General features: G+C 33.5%; 3 protein-coding genes across 3 annotated transcripts in view; all 3 read right to left on the bottom strand.

Annotated features, from left to right (window-relative positions):
* The window catches only part of LOC125825438 (uncharacterized), a 1,130,247-nt gene that overhangs the window by 689,382 nt on the left and 422,282 nt on the right, over positions 1–18,583 (bottom strand). The gene's annotated exons all lie outside the window — the stretch shown is intronic.
* On the bottom strand, positions 12,656–13,228 carry LOC125825474 (uncharacterized). The gene has a single exon (XM_049504805.1). The coding sequence runs from the start codon at positions 13,226–13,228 to the stop codon at positions 12,656–12,658; it is 573 nt and encodes a 190-aa protein (XP_049360762.1).
* LOC125825473 (uncharacterized) lies at positions 13,240–13,929 on the bottom strand. Its single transcript, XM_049504804.1, has one exon. The coding sequence runs from the start codon at positions 13,927–13,929 to the stop codon at positions 13,240–13,242; it is 690 nt and encodes a 229-aa protein (XP_049360761.1).

Here is an 18,583-nt window from a genome sequence, read left to right as displayed (position 1 = left end):
TGATCAAAGATCAAAACAACTCAATCTGCATCTCAACTAACTTTTATACAATGTATTCACATTTTGTTATTATTGTTAAATAAGTGTACATAACTATCTTGTAAAATTAGTTCCTTAAAATATTAAACAAACGATTAATATGCAAGGTTATCTTACGCTACATACTTGTAATCCAACTTTTAATTGATATCAAGTTATGATATTTATTATAGAACATCATTTCCTCATCTCAAAGAAAAAAAAAACTTATTTTTCTAGAGGAGATATGTTGCAAAAATTTTAGCTCATCAAATATAGAAATTAACATTTTATAGAACCACCGATAGATTCATCAAAAAAAATTCTCCAATTTCACGTAAAAAACAAATTTAACCAAAAAAAAATATTACATAATAATATTGGGCCGTGCAGCACAGGGCATTACTTTCTAGTATTATTTTATAGGAGACACTATCTATTAGCAAGCATATATACATGTGAAACCACTAGATACACTTTTATAATATGTGTGTGTGCGCGTGGTGCGTGCGTCCGTGCGTGCATGTGATTTGCACGTATTTGAGCAAAGATTTGTCCATGTATATCAAATACATGTGAATCAATTTAATCACGGTATAAATGTATCAAATATGATTCACATATATCTTAGAATATTGAATACATGAGAGATATATGAGAGTGGTGAGGGAAATAAAAGGGAGACGAATGAGATTTTGTGTGTATCCACATAATGTGAATTCAATTGGATACAGTGTATCTAGAACACATTACACCTAATTTTGACCCTCTATATCCCGAAATATATGTATCTAATGTATTTGGACACACAAAATCTAATAAGATTCATAATATTTCAAACTTGTGTGTATCTAAGTTTATTAGCTCTTAAACTATAGAAATTTTTGTAAGTTAACCCTTATTTATAAGAAGAATTTTGATAGTTCAGTTAGTTGGAGTTTGATTGCATTTCCCTTTCTCCTACACTCAATTTTCATATATAATACTAGATAAGTATTACCCGTGCTATGCACGGGCCAACAACGTGAATTTTGATGTCATTTATTTTGTGTCTAATCTTGCGTTCACATGTGTAAACTCTAAACAACCACAAATTTTTAAGAAAAATCATAAGCTCACAAGCACGGCTGCACATTATATTCATGTAGGAAGATGACAAACCAAAATAATATTTTATCACAATTATCTATCACTGAAATAGTTACTTTTCTAATACTTCCTTTATATACTTGCAAAATCAAACCCAAGCTCATGTCTTATTGGCTCATTAGTTCCTATCCACCATCCTATGATACATGATCAACAAGATGTATTTCTACCACTGTTCGTACTTTGCACTATGGACACATAAATCATATAGCGGTATTGCAAATATTGTCCATTGCCAGAAATATTTCGCTGCTTTGAATTTTTCAAATAGTTGCTTGCCCTATTCCAAAAAGAGAATAAGAGATTAAACATTTTGAAATAGAAAGCATTAAATCGATAAAAATTTAAAAGGGACTTTTAAAAAATACTATGGTAGAAAGAGAACATTTGTGTGTGCGTGTGAGAGAGAGAGACAGAAAGCAAGGCAACTTATTAACTTAATTAAGAAGCAGTGAAAAAAAATCTACTTATACTATACCTGATAGTCAAGTTATACGCCTTTAGAGGGGACTCGAGGAGGGCCAAAGTCAATAAAGACCAAAAATCATCACTACAATCTAAGGATACATCGAAAATTTGATTCTTTCTCAAACCAATATAGGATCCTTTCATCATTTAAGAATAAACCAATTACCAATTCCTTATTATTAATTTTTCTTTGATAAGCCAATGCTGACAAGCAACAACTATATGGAGATGTCGGAAATTAATGCAAACAATGTCCAAATTAATTGATCACACATTGAGTTCCTTTTAGTATCACATGTTGCAACCAAATTGACACAAAACAATTGATGAAAACAAGCATGTGCAGGAATCAATTAAAGAAGAGACCATCATTACCATTCCCTCAGTGGCTAAAGTGGCAATTTGATAATGGTCAATCTAAGATGTCTAAAATAAATAAAAAAGAAGCTATGTAAGTAAACCATACAATATTGAATTGTTTGGTATTAAAGAATGATGCAGATAATACGAACAAACCATGATTTTCTGGAGTAGCAGATGAGTATGATGTCGATTCCTCACTCGTGCTTTTATCAACATTAAAAATCGTACCAATGATTCATCCTGCACATATTCCACTTTTGAAATGACAGTTTTAAGAAAGTCTATCAGAATCATATAGGTACTGAGAAATCATCGAATTGCCATTATACATTGGAAAAAAATCCAGATATAATTTCTTGAAAAGTTATTCCATAATATGAACTACTTCCAAGAAACATCCACCTATACGATTGTTAGGCTCTTTATCAAGATATCGCCTTTTGTTTGTTGAAGTAATTTTGGCAAGCTACCCAACCTAAGCGATCTTTTTTCACTGCAACCTTCTGCATCCAGACTTGAGAGAGCACGGTTACCATTGAAATCACTGGCAACTGCTTCAATGCCTACATGTTTATCACCGGTCTCCTTCAAGTTTATATCGGTTCCTATCACACCTTAATGTATATTGACAAATAAAATTCAAATTAAAAATGTGAAATCGGAATTAATTCACAAATATAAAGGAGTGATCTTCCACTTTCTTTTTTCTTTTTTGGCAAAGTCAACCAGTAAGATATCACTTGTTTGATACACCAAGAAACCTGCTTAATTAGACACAAATTAGGTATGCAGACCAACAGAACCTCAAGTTTTTCACAATGGGGTGTGCTATTTAGGCTACAGACAATCATGATTTACGAATTAATCTTACTACTAATCAATTGCCTAATGACCGTTAACCCATGAACAAATAGAGGTGGCACTAATGGATAAATGGATAACAACTGCAATGAATATGCTGAAAATTGAACTTCTTATTCTTCACATGCCTGATAAGTAGCAAAATAAATTTATGGAAGAAGTACATATGAACCAGACTTACCTAGCACATAAAAATGCTGAGTTTTTCCAACATTAACCACTTGTTTGCACATCTAATGGCAAGTGTTTTTGCCTGAACCACCTTCATTAGTTACAATTTTTATGATTGGAACTCTCAGCTCAACATTGCCCTTAATTGGGGCTATTGGCTCACCCTACATGAAAATATTGGAGGTGATTATAGATTCTACATGACCAAATGTAATCTATAACGCAATATTTAAAAGTCAAGGTAAAGACCCACACCTGACCTATTCTCTTCAGATCTTAAATAGCAAAAATCACTGGAGTGTCAACAAATGTAACAATAGGAAAGACACAATGATGAACTATATTTCATAATTCTCAAAGCCTTTCTTTAGCTGCAAGGCTAAGATTTAGTAGTTATCAATTCATCTTTTTACAAAACTAACCTTGAGTATCAAATTAAACAATATTCCTTTCAAACAATTAACACTACGTAGACTCTCCAAAAATTTGATAACCTGATAAAAATTTAATTGAGAACTTGTTGAGGGGTTATGAGCAACAACTTCATCCTAACTTGTTGCTTAATTAATAAAAAATCAATTCAATTAACCTGTTATTAACCACATAATAGATTACTTGAAATGCTTATGATAGGAATTCGTAATAATGCTATGAATGAGAATTTGTGAGGCATACCTATAAGGGGTTGTCATTGCAAAGTTGATGACCAATTAGGAGATAACTTCTACCTTCAAAGCTCCAAATATCACTCACCATGGTTGTATCATCATAGCCAGCACGATCTCCATGGTGCTCTACCACTCCATGCATAACATAAATTAAAATTCCTCGAGTTGCATTGTAAAAAAAAAACTGCTAATAACTCTAATGAACAGAAAATAAATCAACAGGCATTTCTTCTCTGTCATATTTAGTATATGATCTTAAACAGTTGGTCAATTACGGTGTCGAACAATCTGCCATTGAATAGGTGTTAAATGAGTGTACAAATCCTTCAGGCTCTGACAATATGTCATATGTATCAAATGGAACGAAAGTGTTGGTCAAATAATCATATTTACATAGGTATCACCATAATAAGCTAATTTCCTTTACATAATGAACAATACTATATGTGAGCAAATAGATTATCATAAGTTGGCAATACACAAGGAAAACAAATTTTAAATTTACCTCTTTAAAACCAGAGTAGTTCAAAAATAATATAAAGTATGATAAACATACATACATATATAACCAGCTACTTATTGTAAGAGTCAGATCAATTTTTTATATTCAAATATAAATTTATACTTAAATATTAGTATTTCAATACTTTTCATCTCAAACAAGATCTTAAAAATTGAATCATTAAAACAAGAAATGAAATTAACATGAGCAGATGAAATAAAATAACAGAGGATTAACAATGGATCAATGCATGTAATGTTAACATGAGAGGTGATACCATTCACTAATGATGGAATAATATAATACCAAGTTATAGTACAATTCAAAATATTCAAGGGATTTAAAAGGAATGCACGAAATCCAAATTTTATTTAAAAGTGTAAGCGAAGTATGATTTTTTCTAGCTTAGACATTTTTCCAAACACCTGGTGTACGTCAGAAATCTTTCTACAGAAAAACCAATATGCATACTCCATTAAATCTTTCTACAACTGAAAAAATAAAATTAGAAGAATGATCATACCAATTAAGTGTCTAGCAATTTACATGTTGGAACAAGTGGTTGTGCCCTTTGACCTTAGTCTCTTGGTGTGGACTGGTAGGTCAATGTAGCAATTGACTGCTAACTTGGATAAGTTGTGATGTTGTGCTCGTCTTAGTGCGAAACATACACATAGAGCAGGTTCAATTTCAGTATATTGCTGGTTGAGCATCCTCAGAAGAAATAGAAATATATGTAAACTACTATATTAAAAAGAAGAATTAACAAAATAGTAGAGATTAATCCAAAAAATGTATCTTATGCTCTTTAATTTTCCAACTTGGCCTTTTTTGTGGCATTGTTTTCATCAGAATGTCATTATTGCAAAAAATTAAAAAAAAATCACCACTTTAGTTAGCAACTATTTTCCAAACTCACAACGCAACTACTTTCAAACGAATTGTAAAACTCCATCACACCCTTTCTTTGAGCTCTAGATCCATTAACCAAATTCCCCAAATAACAACAAATTAGCAAAAGGATGCACTATAATTTTAAATTTTCATGAAAAATAAAAATAAAAAATTGGGCAAAAAAAATAAAAATTGAACAGACCTAACATGTAAGAATCAAATAGTTCTTCAGAGTGAGAGCAAGAGACCATTTTTGAAAGCGTCGAGTTAGGTTGAGAGAAAAATAGAGATAAAGAGTCTTATGGATGTTTCTGGGCATATCTTGTTGTCTAGGTTGCGGAAGAGATTTTTTTCTAGCTTGGTAATTGGAATATCATCAAGCGAAATGAAATTAATATAAGTTCTTGATCGTTATTGGCTTCTTGTTGATGTTTGAATCCATGATTGGAGTTGGGATTTGGAGAGATTGGTGAGGAAGAAGAGAAAAAGTGAGACGAAGAGAACATTCTAAAATGGGAAAGAAACAAGAGTTTGTCGTTTGCTCTAATTCATTTTACCCTTGAATAATGAGTATATTTACAGGTTTGCCCTTAGTTGTCCTAGGCTTCATTTTCTATATAATAGAATATAGATTTTTTATTTGTGATAAGTGTATAAATATTATTGCCGAAAACATGGCTATGCGAGAGCAATACATTATATATATTGGTGTGTATATTTTAAATTGGCCAACATATGGAGACCCTTAAACTTGTCCCTAAATTTCATTTTGGCACTCCAACTCAACCTTGTTCCATTTTTAACCCTTCCACTCCAATTTTTATGTTCCTTTTGGTACTTCTAAGTGATGTGGCAGAGTGTGTGCATCACACTTTCTCTAAGAGAGTGAAAGACAAAAAAAAAAGTATTTTTAAAAAATAATAAAAGATTACCCTTCAATTCTATTTCTTTTATGTACCATTTACACAAAATATAAATTTTATGATTTCTTTATTTATATATATGTTATTCAACTGTAATTTTGCATTTTAAAAATTGGCGTTCATCCGTTAGTTATTGTAAAAAATTAAAATTGATGGATGATCAATGATTTTTTTTTTATAAAAAAGTAAAAATTTCTTTTTAAGAGTTTCCCTATGTTTTTGCGTGAAAAATAACCGACGAAAGTGCGTGATTTTCTTTCTTAAGAAAATCAATGACAACCCAACAAAGTCTATCGAGTTTCAACATTTTTTTGTAGTGTTATTAATTAGCAATGAACATGAGTTTTTTTTACTCGTATTTAGTTGAATGAAAAATTAGAAAGCTGATATTTGAATTAGTTCTAATAACTAGATATGAAAAAAGAATATGTGGTGTTATTTAATTTAATTAATTGTTTAAAAAAGAAAACCAATACACTTTTTGTTTCACACAATAATGTACAGAACTATAAAAAATATTTTTTTTTAAGAAAATGATGTTCATCCATTATTATTATTTTTTTTAAAAAAAGATATGACGTTGATTTTTAAAATGAAAAAGTGGAAATAAAGAACATAAATAAAAATAAAGAAATCAAATTTAGTATTTTGTGTTTAAATGATACTATATAAAATAAAGTTGAAAGATTAAAATGGAACAAGGCTAAGTTAGTATGACAAAATGAAAAATGGGGGCAAGTTAGAGGAGTTGTGTATGTGTTTTTAATTGGTTTTATGTCTGTAATGACTGTCACACCCTTTTTTCCTCAATATTTAATTTAAGTATGTTTTGAAAGAAAAAGAGTTTCTCCAATTAAAGTGACATTTTTGAAAAGGGATTATTTTATTATTCAGAGTCGCCACTTGGAATTGAGTTTTGGTGTTCCAAGTCACCTTATTATTTAAACCCTAATCAAAAGGAAATTTGACTCTTTATTTTTATTGGTCTGCGAGAACAAAGATCGGGTAAGGAATTCTGTTGACCAAGGGAAGGTATTAGGCACCCCTCGAGTCCCGTGGTTCTAGCACGGTCGCTTCATTGACTATATATGACTTAAATTAATTTTCAGATATTTTATTAACTTAATAATAAAAGTTATTTACCTCATTATTTGGTTTATTTTAAACCTATTTATATTATATTAATATATTTTCGTTAATTAAAAAGAATGTATATCACTAAATTTATTCAAACATAATAAAGTAAAATTAATAGATGGATATTTACAAATCTTGATTTGTCTGGTAATTTCTTTTCTTCTCCTTTTCTTTTTCATGTATTTGTATTTATTTATTTTTTTATTGTGGATAGAAAATATATGGGTATCTAATTGCTAGGAATTAGAATTTGTGTGGGATTGAAATTTTTTTGAGTTTGAGTTTTAGGATTGTATTTTCTTAGTTAGATTAGAAATAGAAATAAAAATTTTATGTGATTTGGAATTAGTTTTAGCAAGAAATTCTAAATAGATTAGGACTATTTTTTAGAAAGATTTTTTCCTTCTTAATTTTTTAATTTTTTTTTTCTTTACTTTTTATCCCTTTTTTGACATTTGGTTTTATTAATTATTATTTTATTTTTTTATTTTTGTTTTGTCTCTTTGTATTATTTTATTTTTTTACGTTTTTTTTTTTTTACTTTATCCTTTATTTATTTTTTTTAATATTTTTTTTATTCTTTTTGGACATTCTGTTTCTTTTTTTTTTTTTTTTGTTGTTTATTTTTTTTATTGTTTTAATCATCTTACGTTTTCTGTTTCATTTTTTCTTTATTATTATTCTTTTTGTTCTTCTTACTTTTTGGTTTAACTTTTTTTTTGTTTCTGTTACGCTCTATTTTTTATTATTATTTTTTCGGTTTACGTATGTTTGTTTATATTATATATATTTTTTTATGCTTTCTCATTTTTAAAAAAAATTAGTTTTCTTAATTATTCATTATTTATTTTTTTAACCATAAATCTCTAAACAAATATTCATATATCCTCTTAATTATATATCTTAATAATTCGAATTAAAGCGATAATCATCTTAACACTTATTCTAAAGGCAAACTATTTTTTTATCAAAAATAATATATTAAAAAAAAAAAAGACTAAAACACATTCCTCATAGGTTTTCTAAAGCACTAATTTATATCCTAATCTAACAAGTCTACAAATAATTTCAACAAAAAAAAATTCTTAAGTGAAAACTAAGGTCCAAGAAACATTAGCTATTCAAAATTAAATATCACGAAACCAATTTCAATATTAATTACATCTAAAGAGCATAAAACAATAATTAAAAAAATGTATGATACATCTTTTATTTTTATTTTTATATTATTCTAAAGCAAGAAACTTAAACGGTTACGTTTTTCTAAGCATTCATAAATTCATCACAAACAATGGTAGATAATAATAACATGCGACTCAGAAAACTTCATATTATTGGAATCAAATTTCGTACGAGCATTCCAACTACATTATGCGAGAATTTAGAGTTACCTCGCTGCGAAAATCGATACCACAAAAACAACTGCTACTATCTACTGATTTCCAAAGTTAATAGCTAATATTAACTTTAAAGAGCCACGAATCCGAAACCTTGAGTGAAACCTTGAACGCTGACTTAATTTTCAAAATAAAACTCACTTTTTGTTATCTTTTTCTCTCTGTGATTTTTTTTTCTGTGTGTCTGTGTATGTCTATGTGTATCCCTTTTTTTCTTTACTGAGCGTATGTTTTTATAATAGTTTGGGGTGTGAGTCTGGTGCTAATTAAAAGGAACGTGATGGAGTGGGATTAGGATTTAATTTAAAATTTAGTTGAGAATTTTTAGGATTGAGATAAAGGAAGAAAAAAGAGTAAAATAAAAATAAGAATGAACAGAAAAAAAAAAAAGAAAAAAAAACGTGTAAAAATAAAAAAATAAAAAGAGAAAAAGAGAAAAGATCGTGCAAGAGGGGAAGAAAAGAAAGAAAAAAAAATAAAATAAAAAAACTAAATGGGAGAGGATTTTTAGTAAATAAGTTAAGGAAGTTGGGGGTAATTAGGATAAAGGTAAGGTAATTTGAAATTTTTAGGACTCTTCTTTTTATTCTTTATTATTATTATTATTTTTTCTTCTACTTTTCCATGATATATACGACTATTATTATTTTTTAGACTAGAAAAATTTGAAAGATTAAAACAAAATACGTTAAATTCAAAAGCTTTCTTTATTAAACTTTAAACATAAAGTGAGCTTATAATTTGTTGTAATTTTCATTTATTTTAAATATAACCCTACTGAAATAATAATATTTAAGTATTAAATTGGGCGTAAATTTTATGTTTTGGTCAAAAATTAGGTGTTCACAGTATGCCCCTCTTTGCTTGGAAACATGAAGAGTTTTCATGCAAAGACGTGAACACTGTGACTAATTTTTGACCGAGACATTTATCCAAAATGTGAAAATAAGTAAAAGAGGAGAGGTTTGACTGCGCCCTAACTTTGGACAAACTATCTATCCTGAGTTAATAATCAGGTGTAGTTCATATATAGGAAGGGATGGGAGAATAATTTTAGGTAGTCGAGTGAGGTTTTGTCGAGGTTCCGGTTCGTAGCTCCAGCTGTTACATTAAAAGGAAAAATACAATAGGAGAGAAGGGAAAGATACAAGATCATATCTACTCCACTAGTACTGAGTCTTCATTTTGAATCTTCGGTTATCGCTTCACCCTCTTTGGGTAGGTACATCGATTCCGAACTTTCATCTTGATATTTGAATTTATGATCTGAAACTTATGATTTGACTTAAGTCGTTGACGCTCTTCCGCATGATATTCTTGAATGCTTGTTTTCTCAAGAAGATGATTCATGATATGTTGAGCCGTTACATCGGTTGAAAGCGACTCTAAATGTCGTTGACATCTGACATTCTTCGTTTCTCTAATCAGAACGAGGATTTTATTCTTGAACTTCAAATTGGTATACTAGGTAGAAACCTGCACGCCATAAAACAAAACAAACAAACGAAACAAAATTTTGCCCCAGTATGCACTAGGAAATTTTGTGAGTTATTGATGAAAGCTATAAAAGTTTATACTAGGCATAATAATAATATACTTTTATAAAATAAAATAAAGGGAGATTTGTGCCCAATATAACCAGAGGTTATTACGCCCTGTGAAGTCATAAAAATAAGATAGGGATTATTGTGCCATACACGCAACCAGGGATTATTGAGCCCTGTGAAGACATGAAAAACAAAATAAATAAATAAAATAGGGGTTATTGTGCCCTATATGCAACCAGGGTTATTGTACCCTGTGAAGACATGAAAAATAAAAAGGGTTATTGTGCCCTATATGCAACCAGGGGTTATTGTGCCCTGTGAAGACATGAAAAAATAAAATAGGGGTTATTGTGCCCTATATGCAACCAGGGGTTATTGTGCCCTGTGAAGACATGAAAAATAAAATAGGGTTATTGTGCCTATATGCAACCAGGGGTTATTGTGCCCTGTGAAGACATGAAAAAATAAAATAGGGGTTATTGTGCCCTATATGCAACCAGGGGTTATTGTGCCCTGTGAAGACATGAAAAATAAAATAGGGGTTATTGTGCCCTATATGCAACCAGGGTTATTGTGCCCTGTGAAGACATGAAAAATAAAATAGGGTTATTGTGCCCTATATGCAACCAGGGTTATTGTGCCCTGTGAAGACATGAAAAATAAAATAGGGGTTATTGTGCCCTATATGCAACCAGGGGTTATTGTGCCCTGTGAAGACATGAAAAATAAAATAGGGTTATTGTGCCCTATATGCAACCAGGGATTATTGTGCCCTGTGAAGACATAAAAAAAATAAAATAGGGTTATTGTGCCCTATATGCAACCAGGGTTATTGTGCCCTGTGAAGACATGAAAAATAAAAATAGGGGTTATATATATATGTTTTTTTTTTTTTTTTTTTTTTTTTTTTTACTTAGATCATTTATTTTATTTTATTTTTATTTTTGTACATTTTCCAAACATAAAAGAAACAAACAAAAATAAAAATAAAATAAAATGCCCCAGATTTTATTAAGAAAAATAATCTTTTTTTTTATTGTTATCATTATTATTGTGGTGCATATTATAGGAGAGACAGGGATTCAAGAACTTACCTGGTGGCGTTTGACTCTCGCGAATACTTGCACGATTTTTCTTTGTACCTATTTTAAAACAAAGAATATTTTGTTAGTTTTTTTAAACGGTGGTTGGTTTGTGACTTCGAATATCTTGTGGAGTTTGACTTTGAATCTGTGTTGGTTGAAAGAATCATCATATTGACGATCGCGCGAATAGCTTGAAGATGCTTTATAGACGGTCCTTATCTTCCTTGAAACACTTCTTATGAACATTTTGACCCATTTCATTTGTGCACGTTGTGGGGTTCATCCTTTCCAAAGCAACTTTCTTGCTTTACCGATTTTCACACGGTATCGTTTTTTTGATTTTTTTTTCGATTGGTTCACAGCCCTAGTCAATGTTGTGCATGCCCCCAACATTCAACTGGAAATACCGTAGTCAATTTCGCTACTTTAATTTGATTTTCTCACTTGACGCGAGTTTATGCTGAATGAGACTCAAAGAATACCGAACACAAGTACAAATGACACAAATGAAAGGGTTATGAAAGAAAAGTTATGTCTTTAGAAGAAGGAAATAAGTAAATGTTTAAAAGGAATGAAAAGAATCTTATCTGAAAGTACGTGACCACCTTAATGAATCATGACATGCATTTGGACTGAACGTTTGATCCTTCTAAGTTGTCTGAATCTCATGAAACAATGTTGTACCTTTAAGTCTATAGCCTGACTTCTATCTTGATTGTGTGCTCATGCCAAGACGGAATGTCATCATTTGATCAATGGTGCCCTTCATGGTTTTCCACCAATAAGACATTCTTATCTCTTTCTCTCAACTTACTATCGTCTTATGGTGCCCGTGAGGGTTTTCACTCATAAGACTCTCTCATTTTTTTATTTTTTATTTTTTATTTGTAACACACCGTAGGTCACAATGTCATGTCTCAGCCCTTGGAGAATTGAAGAACATGATTATTGTTTTATTCAGTGATTAGACCGAACCCCAATGAAGGGCTGCCTACGTATCCTCTTAGGAATCAGGTCGAACGTAGTTCAATAAAACTTTTTTTTTCTTTTTTTTCTTTTTTTTTTTTTTTTTTTTTGCACCAGACAAGTGGTGTTTGAAATAAAGGAGGATACATTTTTATCCTCTCATCTTGAGAATGTTAATCATGAGAGTGTCATAACAAAGAGTGTTAAACGTAGTATCTTTTGATCGAATCTGCGTTAACAATTGTGTCGATCGCCTTTCCTCCATATTTGCCAGTTGCAAAGCTCCTTTTGATAGCACTTGTTTAATAACATAAGGGCCTTGCCAATTTGGGGCAAACTTCCTTTGGCCTCGTCTTGATGGGGAAGGATGCGTTTCACAACAAGTTGACCGACTTCAAAATTTCTTGGGCGTACCTTCTTGTTATAAGCTCGAGCCATCCTCTGCTGATATAATTGACCAAAGCAAATTGATGTCAACCGTTTTTCGTCTATCAGTGCTAATTGTTCTAACCTTGATTTAACCCATTCCGTGTCCTCAATTTCTGCTTCGACAATGATTCGAAGAGAAGGGATTTCAACTTCTGCGGGTATGACAGCCTCAGTTCCGTAAACCAATAAGTAAGGAGTTGCACCGACTGACGTACGAATAGTGTGCGGTATCCCAAGAGAGCAAATGGTAGTTTTTCATGCCACTGCCTAGATCCTTGCACCATTCTCCTAAGAATCTTCTTGATGTTTTTATTTGCCGCTTCAACAGCCCCATTTGCTTTGGGTCGATAAGGGGTTGAATGACGATGAACAATTTTAAATTGCTCGCAAACTTCCTTCATCAGGTGGCTGTTGAGATTCGCTGCATTGTCTGTAATAATGATTTTTGGTATGCCGAAACGACATATGATGTTTGAATGAACAAAGTCCACCACTGCTTTCTTGGTGACTGATTTGAATGTGACAGCTTCCACCCATTTGGTAAAGTAGTCGATAGCAACTAAAATAAACCGATGCCCATTAGATGCTTTCGGCTCAATCGGCCCAATAACGTCCATTCCCCAAGCCACAAAAGGCCACGGAGCAGACATAGGGTGCAACTCTAAAGGGGTGAGTGAATCAAGTCGCTATGAATTTGGCACTGATGGCACCTGCGTACAAATCGAAAGCAATCTCGCTCCATGGTCAACCAATAGTACCCTGCCCGGATAATCTTTTTTGCTAGAACATAACCGTTCATGTGAGGGCCACAAACCCCTGAATGCACCTCATTCATAATTGTTTCTGCTTCTTGAATATTCACACATCGCAATAGATTCAAATCTGGAGTCCTTTTATATAAGATATCGCCACTCAAGAAGAACCCATTGGCGAGTCGCCTAATAGTTCTTTTTTTATCTCTATCAGCATGTATTGGATATTCTTTAGCTTTTAAAAACCGTTTAATGTCGTGATACCAGGGCTCACCGTCTGGCTCTACTTCAATTATATTGCAATAACCATGTTGATCCCTAACTTGGATTTCCAACGGGTCAATATAGGTATTACCCGGGTATGGAAGCATCGAGGCTAGGGTGGCCAAAGCATCAGCTAACTCATTGTGAAACCTGGGAATGTACCTGAATTCAATGGACTTGAATCTTTTGATGAGGTTTTCTAAACATTGTTTGTACGGCATGAGTTTAATGTCTCGAGTCTCCCATTCGCCTCGAGCTTGTCGAATGAGCAAATCGGAATCCCCTAAAACCACCAACTCCTGCACATCCAGATTTATTGCCATATTCAAACCCATGATGCAAGCTTCGTATTCTGTTGTTTGTTGGTAGAAAAGAATCGAAGTCGTGCTGTGGCAGGATAATGACATTCGTTTGGTGAGATAAGAACTGCCCCAATTCCTACTCCATTTTTGTTGACAGCCCCATCAAAATATAATTTCCACACGTGACCATCATTAGGAATTTCTTCCTCAATAGAGTTGATTTCTTCATCAGGGAAGTATGTCCTTAGGGGCTCGTATTCGTCATCGACCGGATTCTCTGCTAAATGATCGGCCAACGCTTGTGCTTTCATGGCGGTGCGAGTGACATAAATAATATCAAATTCCGTAAGCAAAATCTGCCATTTTGCCAACCTACCTGTTGGCATGGATTTTTGAAAAATATATTTCAAAGGATCCATTCGAGATATAAGATAGGTCGTGTAGGACAAAAGATAGTGTTTCAATTTTTGGGCAACCCAAGTCAAAGCGCAACAAGTCTTTTCTAACAGAGTGTACTTTGCCTCATAGCTTGTGAACTTTTTGCTCAAATAATAAATGGCTTGTTCCTTTTTTCCGTAATGTCATGTTGTCCTAAAACGCAACCAAATGAATTATCCATCACTGAAAGATATAAGAATAACGGCCTATCAGGTTCTGGTGGGACCAATACCGGAGGTTTGCTAAATATTCCTTAATTTTGTCAAAAGCCTCCTGACACTCACTTGTCCCATTTGATAGCTGCGTCCTTTTTCAACAACTTGAATATCGGCTCACATGTGGCGGTGAGTTGAGCAATGAACCTGCTGATATAGTTTAACCTTCCCAGGAAACTCATAACTTCAGTTTTGGTTTTGGAGGTGGCAATCTCGAATGGACTTTATCTTAGAGGGGTTCCAACTCAATACCTCTTCGACTAACTATAAAAACCCAAAAGTTTTGCCAGATGGCACTCCAAATGCACATTTAGCTGGATTAAGCTTGAGGTTGTACTTTCTTAATCTTTCGAAGAATTTTCTTAGATCACGTACATGGTCGACTTGCGTTCTAGATTTAATGATGACATCATCGACATATACCTCAACTTCTTATGCATCATGTCATGGAATATGGTAGTCATAGCTCTCATGTAGGTTGCTCCCGCATTCTTCAGACCGAATGGCATGACTCTATAACAATATGTACCCCATGGGGTGGTGAAAGCAGTTTTTCTGCATCTTCTTCATCCATGAGAATTGGTGATATCCGGCGTAACAGTCCACAAAAGATTGAATCTCATGTTTGGCACAATTAACAACCAGGATGTGAATGTTGGGTAATGGAAAATTGTCCTTCGGACTTGCTTTGTTTAAATCTCTGTAATCAACACAACTCTGATCTTTCCATCTTTCTTTGGTACTGGCACAACATTAGCCAACCAGGTAGTGTATTGGACAACTCTGATCACATTTGCAGTCAGTTGCTTCATGATTTCCTCTTAATTTTATCGCTCATGTCTGTCTTAAACTTCTCTGCTTTTGCTGGACAGGTGGAAAATCAAGATGTATTGGAAGTTTTGTGAACTACTAAATCAGCACTTAAACCCGGCATGTCATCGTAGGACCACGCGAAGACGTCTTTGTATTCAAATAAAACTTGAATTATGTCGTCTCGAATGTTCTGATCAATATGAATACTTATCTTTATTTCTCTCACTTCTTCAGGAGTTCCTAAATTAACCGCCTCAGTTTCACTTAAATTAGGTTTAGGCTTATTTTCAAATTGATCCAATCCCTTTTTTATTTCTTCGTAAGCTTCATCTTCATCATATTCGTCAAACTTTGGATTCATTGTTTCGAGATCAGACAACTTTTTAGGATCTAACTGTAAACTCCGCATGCATGTCATATTATTAAAGTCGACATTAACGTAACTGAAATGAAAAATAAGAGGACATATATTAGAAAGAGTAAGAACAGAGAAGATGATTGAATATGATTGGGAACTAGAACTTCATTGCATTAAATGAGAAATGATAGAAGGGTTAACACCAAAGTGAGATAGCTAGAAGGTTTGAATTACAACCCTGAGAATAATCCAAATAAATAAATTAAAAGCAGCAAAATAAACTACCAAGACTCCCTCCTTGTAGGAGAGGAGTGGCTTCCCAGTTGTTGAGCTGGACATTCGGGCCGATGAATTGCACATCCATGTGACTAGTGCCTTCACCCATCTGAGTCATGTTTACGTCATAAAACATTTCCTTGATACCTTGACATATTTCATCAACATCATTCTGGACAGAGAAGTCTGGACTCGGTTCACCTCGAGATTTAACGAAAGATTGAGCAATATGAGATTGGCTTCAACAAATTCCAAACATTTCTTTTACGATCTTTTGCCCATTTTCTATCAAATCTAGTTGGATTGAAACCCAAACCGAATGTCTCTTGATTACCCATCGGATTGATGGGATCTACAATTCCTTGCAAAGACAACCCTAGTCCCTTTCCAGGTTCATATCCGTTTTGTACCATCTGGGACACCACCATGACTGAAGCAGATGATAGATGAGGTGTGGTATAGGCTTCCCTATTGCAGCAAGAAGGTAATGAAAGTAGTCAGGTTCTTGTGCCTGGAGAAAAACATCAATCAATTCATAGTCTTTCATCGGCGGTTTGACTCTAGCCGCCTGCTCCATCCATCTTATGCATATTCCCTAAAGCTTTCAAACGATTTCTTCTTCATATTAGTAGGGAATTGCGATCCGGAACGATATCAATATTGTATTGGAATGTTGGACAAAATCTTGCGCCATGTCATCCCAGACATGCCATCGAGAAATATCTTGATCGATAAACCATTCTGAGGCTACACCCGTTAGACTTTCTCCAAAGTAAGCCATAAGAAGTTCTTCTTTTCCTTCGGCTCCCCTTAGTGATTACAAAATCTTTTCAAATGAGCCACTGGGTCGCCATGACCGTTATACTTATCAAACTTTGGAGTTTTGAACCCTATAGGCAAGTGAACATCTGGAAACATGCATAAGTCCTTGAACGAGACACTTTTGTGTCCTCCCAGCCCTTGCATATTCCTTATGTTTTGCTCCAAACTCCTCATTTTTCTTGCAATTTCTTCATGTTCCTCGTCCTTAATAGTTTTTTCAACCTCAACGGGGGTACTGTATTGATGAGTGTGGTGGTAAGAATCAGGAATTTTGAAAGTCAATTTAGGGGCCTGACCTTGGCCATATTGATCTTTGGGTATAGGATCATCATTGGATTTTTGTACTAGTGTTGGTTGGGATTTGCATTAGTTTGCACAGTTGGCATGAAGAGTGGATTATTCATCATGGGTGGATTCAAAGGGTGTACCGAGGAAGTTCCAGCAGTATTAGATGTGTTAACGTAGGGTCCAAATCCAGGTGGATAAATAGGGTCACTTGTTGAGACTTGAATGGGGAATGGCATATTTACATTCAGGTATTCCCGAATTGAAGATGGGGGAGCCTGCCCATTCATCCAAGCTTCATACATTTCGGCCATCTGTTGTCTCAACATCTTGACCTCTTCTACAGATACTGACTCTTGTGCAACCATTTGATTTTGGACTTCGTCATTTCCCGACTCGTTCCGTCTTTGGTGTCATTTTTGCTTTCCCTTTTATCTTGTGTTATATTGATGAGATGCCAGCTTTCTTCACAAACCAACCACCTTTAAACTCTTTCTCTCTTATATATAAAAAACAAATGTGTTAGGATTCAACACTTTGCAATATTAATAACACGTTGTATGTTATGCACCTAAATTATTCCTATTTCTACAATGAGTTTTGGAAGACTTTTATGTTTCATCCCGGCTTTGGACGACTTGTTATGCTTTTAGTCCCAACTTTACTCATCTGAATATTTTGAACGCATTTTGATCGAACCTGTTGAAGGTTGCCTACGTATCATGTTGAACATGAATCAGATCATTACGTAGTTCGTGAAGAAGAATTATTAAAAAAAGAAAACACGACATTTATTTATATGAAGATATCATTCAAATCAAAATGTTCTTAAAATAAATAACCAAAACATCAAAGTACTTAAAGATTGAAACAAACTTCGACAAAAAATGAAAATAAAAGAAATAATAATAATAATTAAAAAAAATCCTTCTCCAATATTTCTCTATCATCAGTTGCCCCCTAGGCTAGAGTAAACCTTGAACAAAGCTTTTGGTAGATGTGGGGCCAGTGCACGCGCATGTCGACCCAGGCTCTCATCACCCCGATGTAGATAACCACCATAAACATCAATCAAGCTCTCTGTCAGCTGAAGCACTTGTCCTTTGGCCTCCTCCATATTCTCGTGACAATTCTGCAACCATTCTTGAGTAGTATCAACCCTGTGGGTCAAATCCTCTTCATGTGCCTGAAGCTCTTCGATTTGATTATGAAGTTCTTCACGCTCCCCCATCCATTGGTTTCTCTCGATTGCGACTTCTGTTTGATACGATGTGAAACGCTTTGCTATGTCTGTTTCTCGTCCCATCGAAGCTTTTAACTGATTTTGTAGTCTAGCCTGTGTGTGCATTAAGAGGGTCTTTTCTTTTTTATACTCCTCCTCTTGTTGCTCCATAGTGCCTGTGACAATGCCCAAATCCTCATGTAAGGTTCGAATGGTGGATTGATGTTCTTTTTCAACCCTTTTCTGAATCAACCTAAC

Source organism: Solanum verrucosum, unplaced genomic scaffold (assembly GCF_900185275.1).
Source record: "Solanum verrucosum unplaced genomic scaffold, falcon-dt-bn FXZP01000101.1, whole genome shotgun sequence".
In the NCBI taxonomy this organism is placed as follows: Eukaryota; Viridiplantae; Streptophyta; class Magnoliopsida; order Solanales; family Solanaceae; genus Solanum; species Solanum verrucosum.
The sequence above is the reverse complement of the archived record's forward strand: the minus strand, read 5'-3'. Positions and strand labels throughout refer to the sequence as shown.

What these genes read in the sequence shown, in the direction of transcription:
- LOC125825473 (XM_049504804.1), bottom strand. Translation starts at nt 13,929, where the DNA reads ATGGGTTTGAATATGGCAATAAATCTGGATGTGCAGGAGTTGGTGGTT.
- LOC125825474 (XM_049504805.1), bottom strand. Translation starts at nt 13,228, where the DNA reads ATGTCTGCTCCGTGGCCTTTTGTGGCTTGGGGAATGGACGTTATTGGG.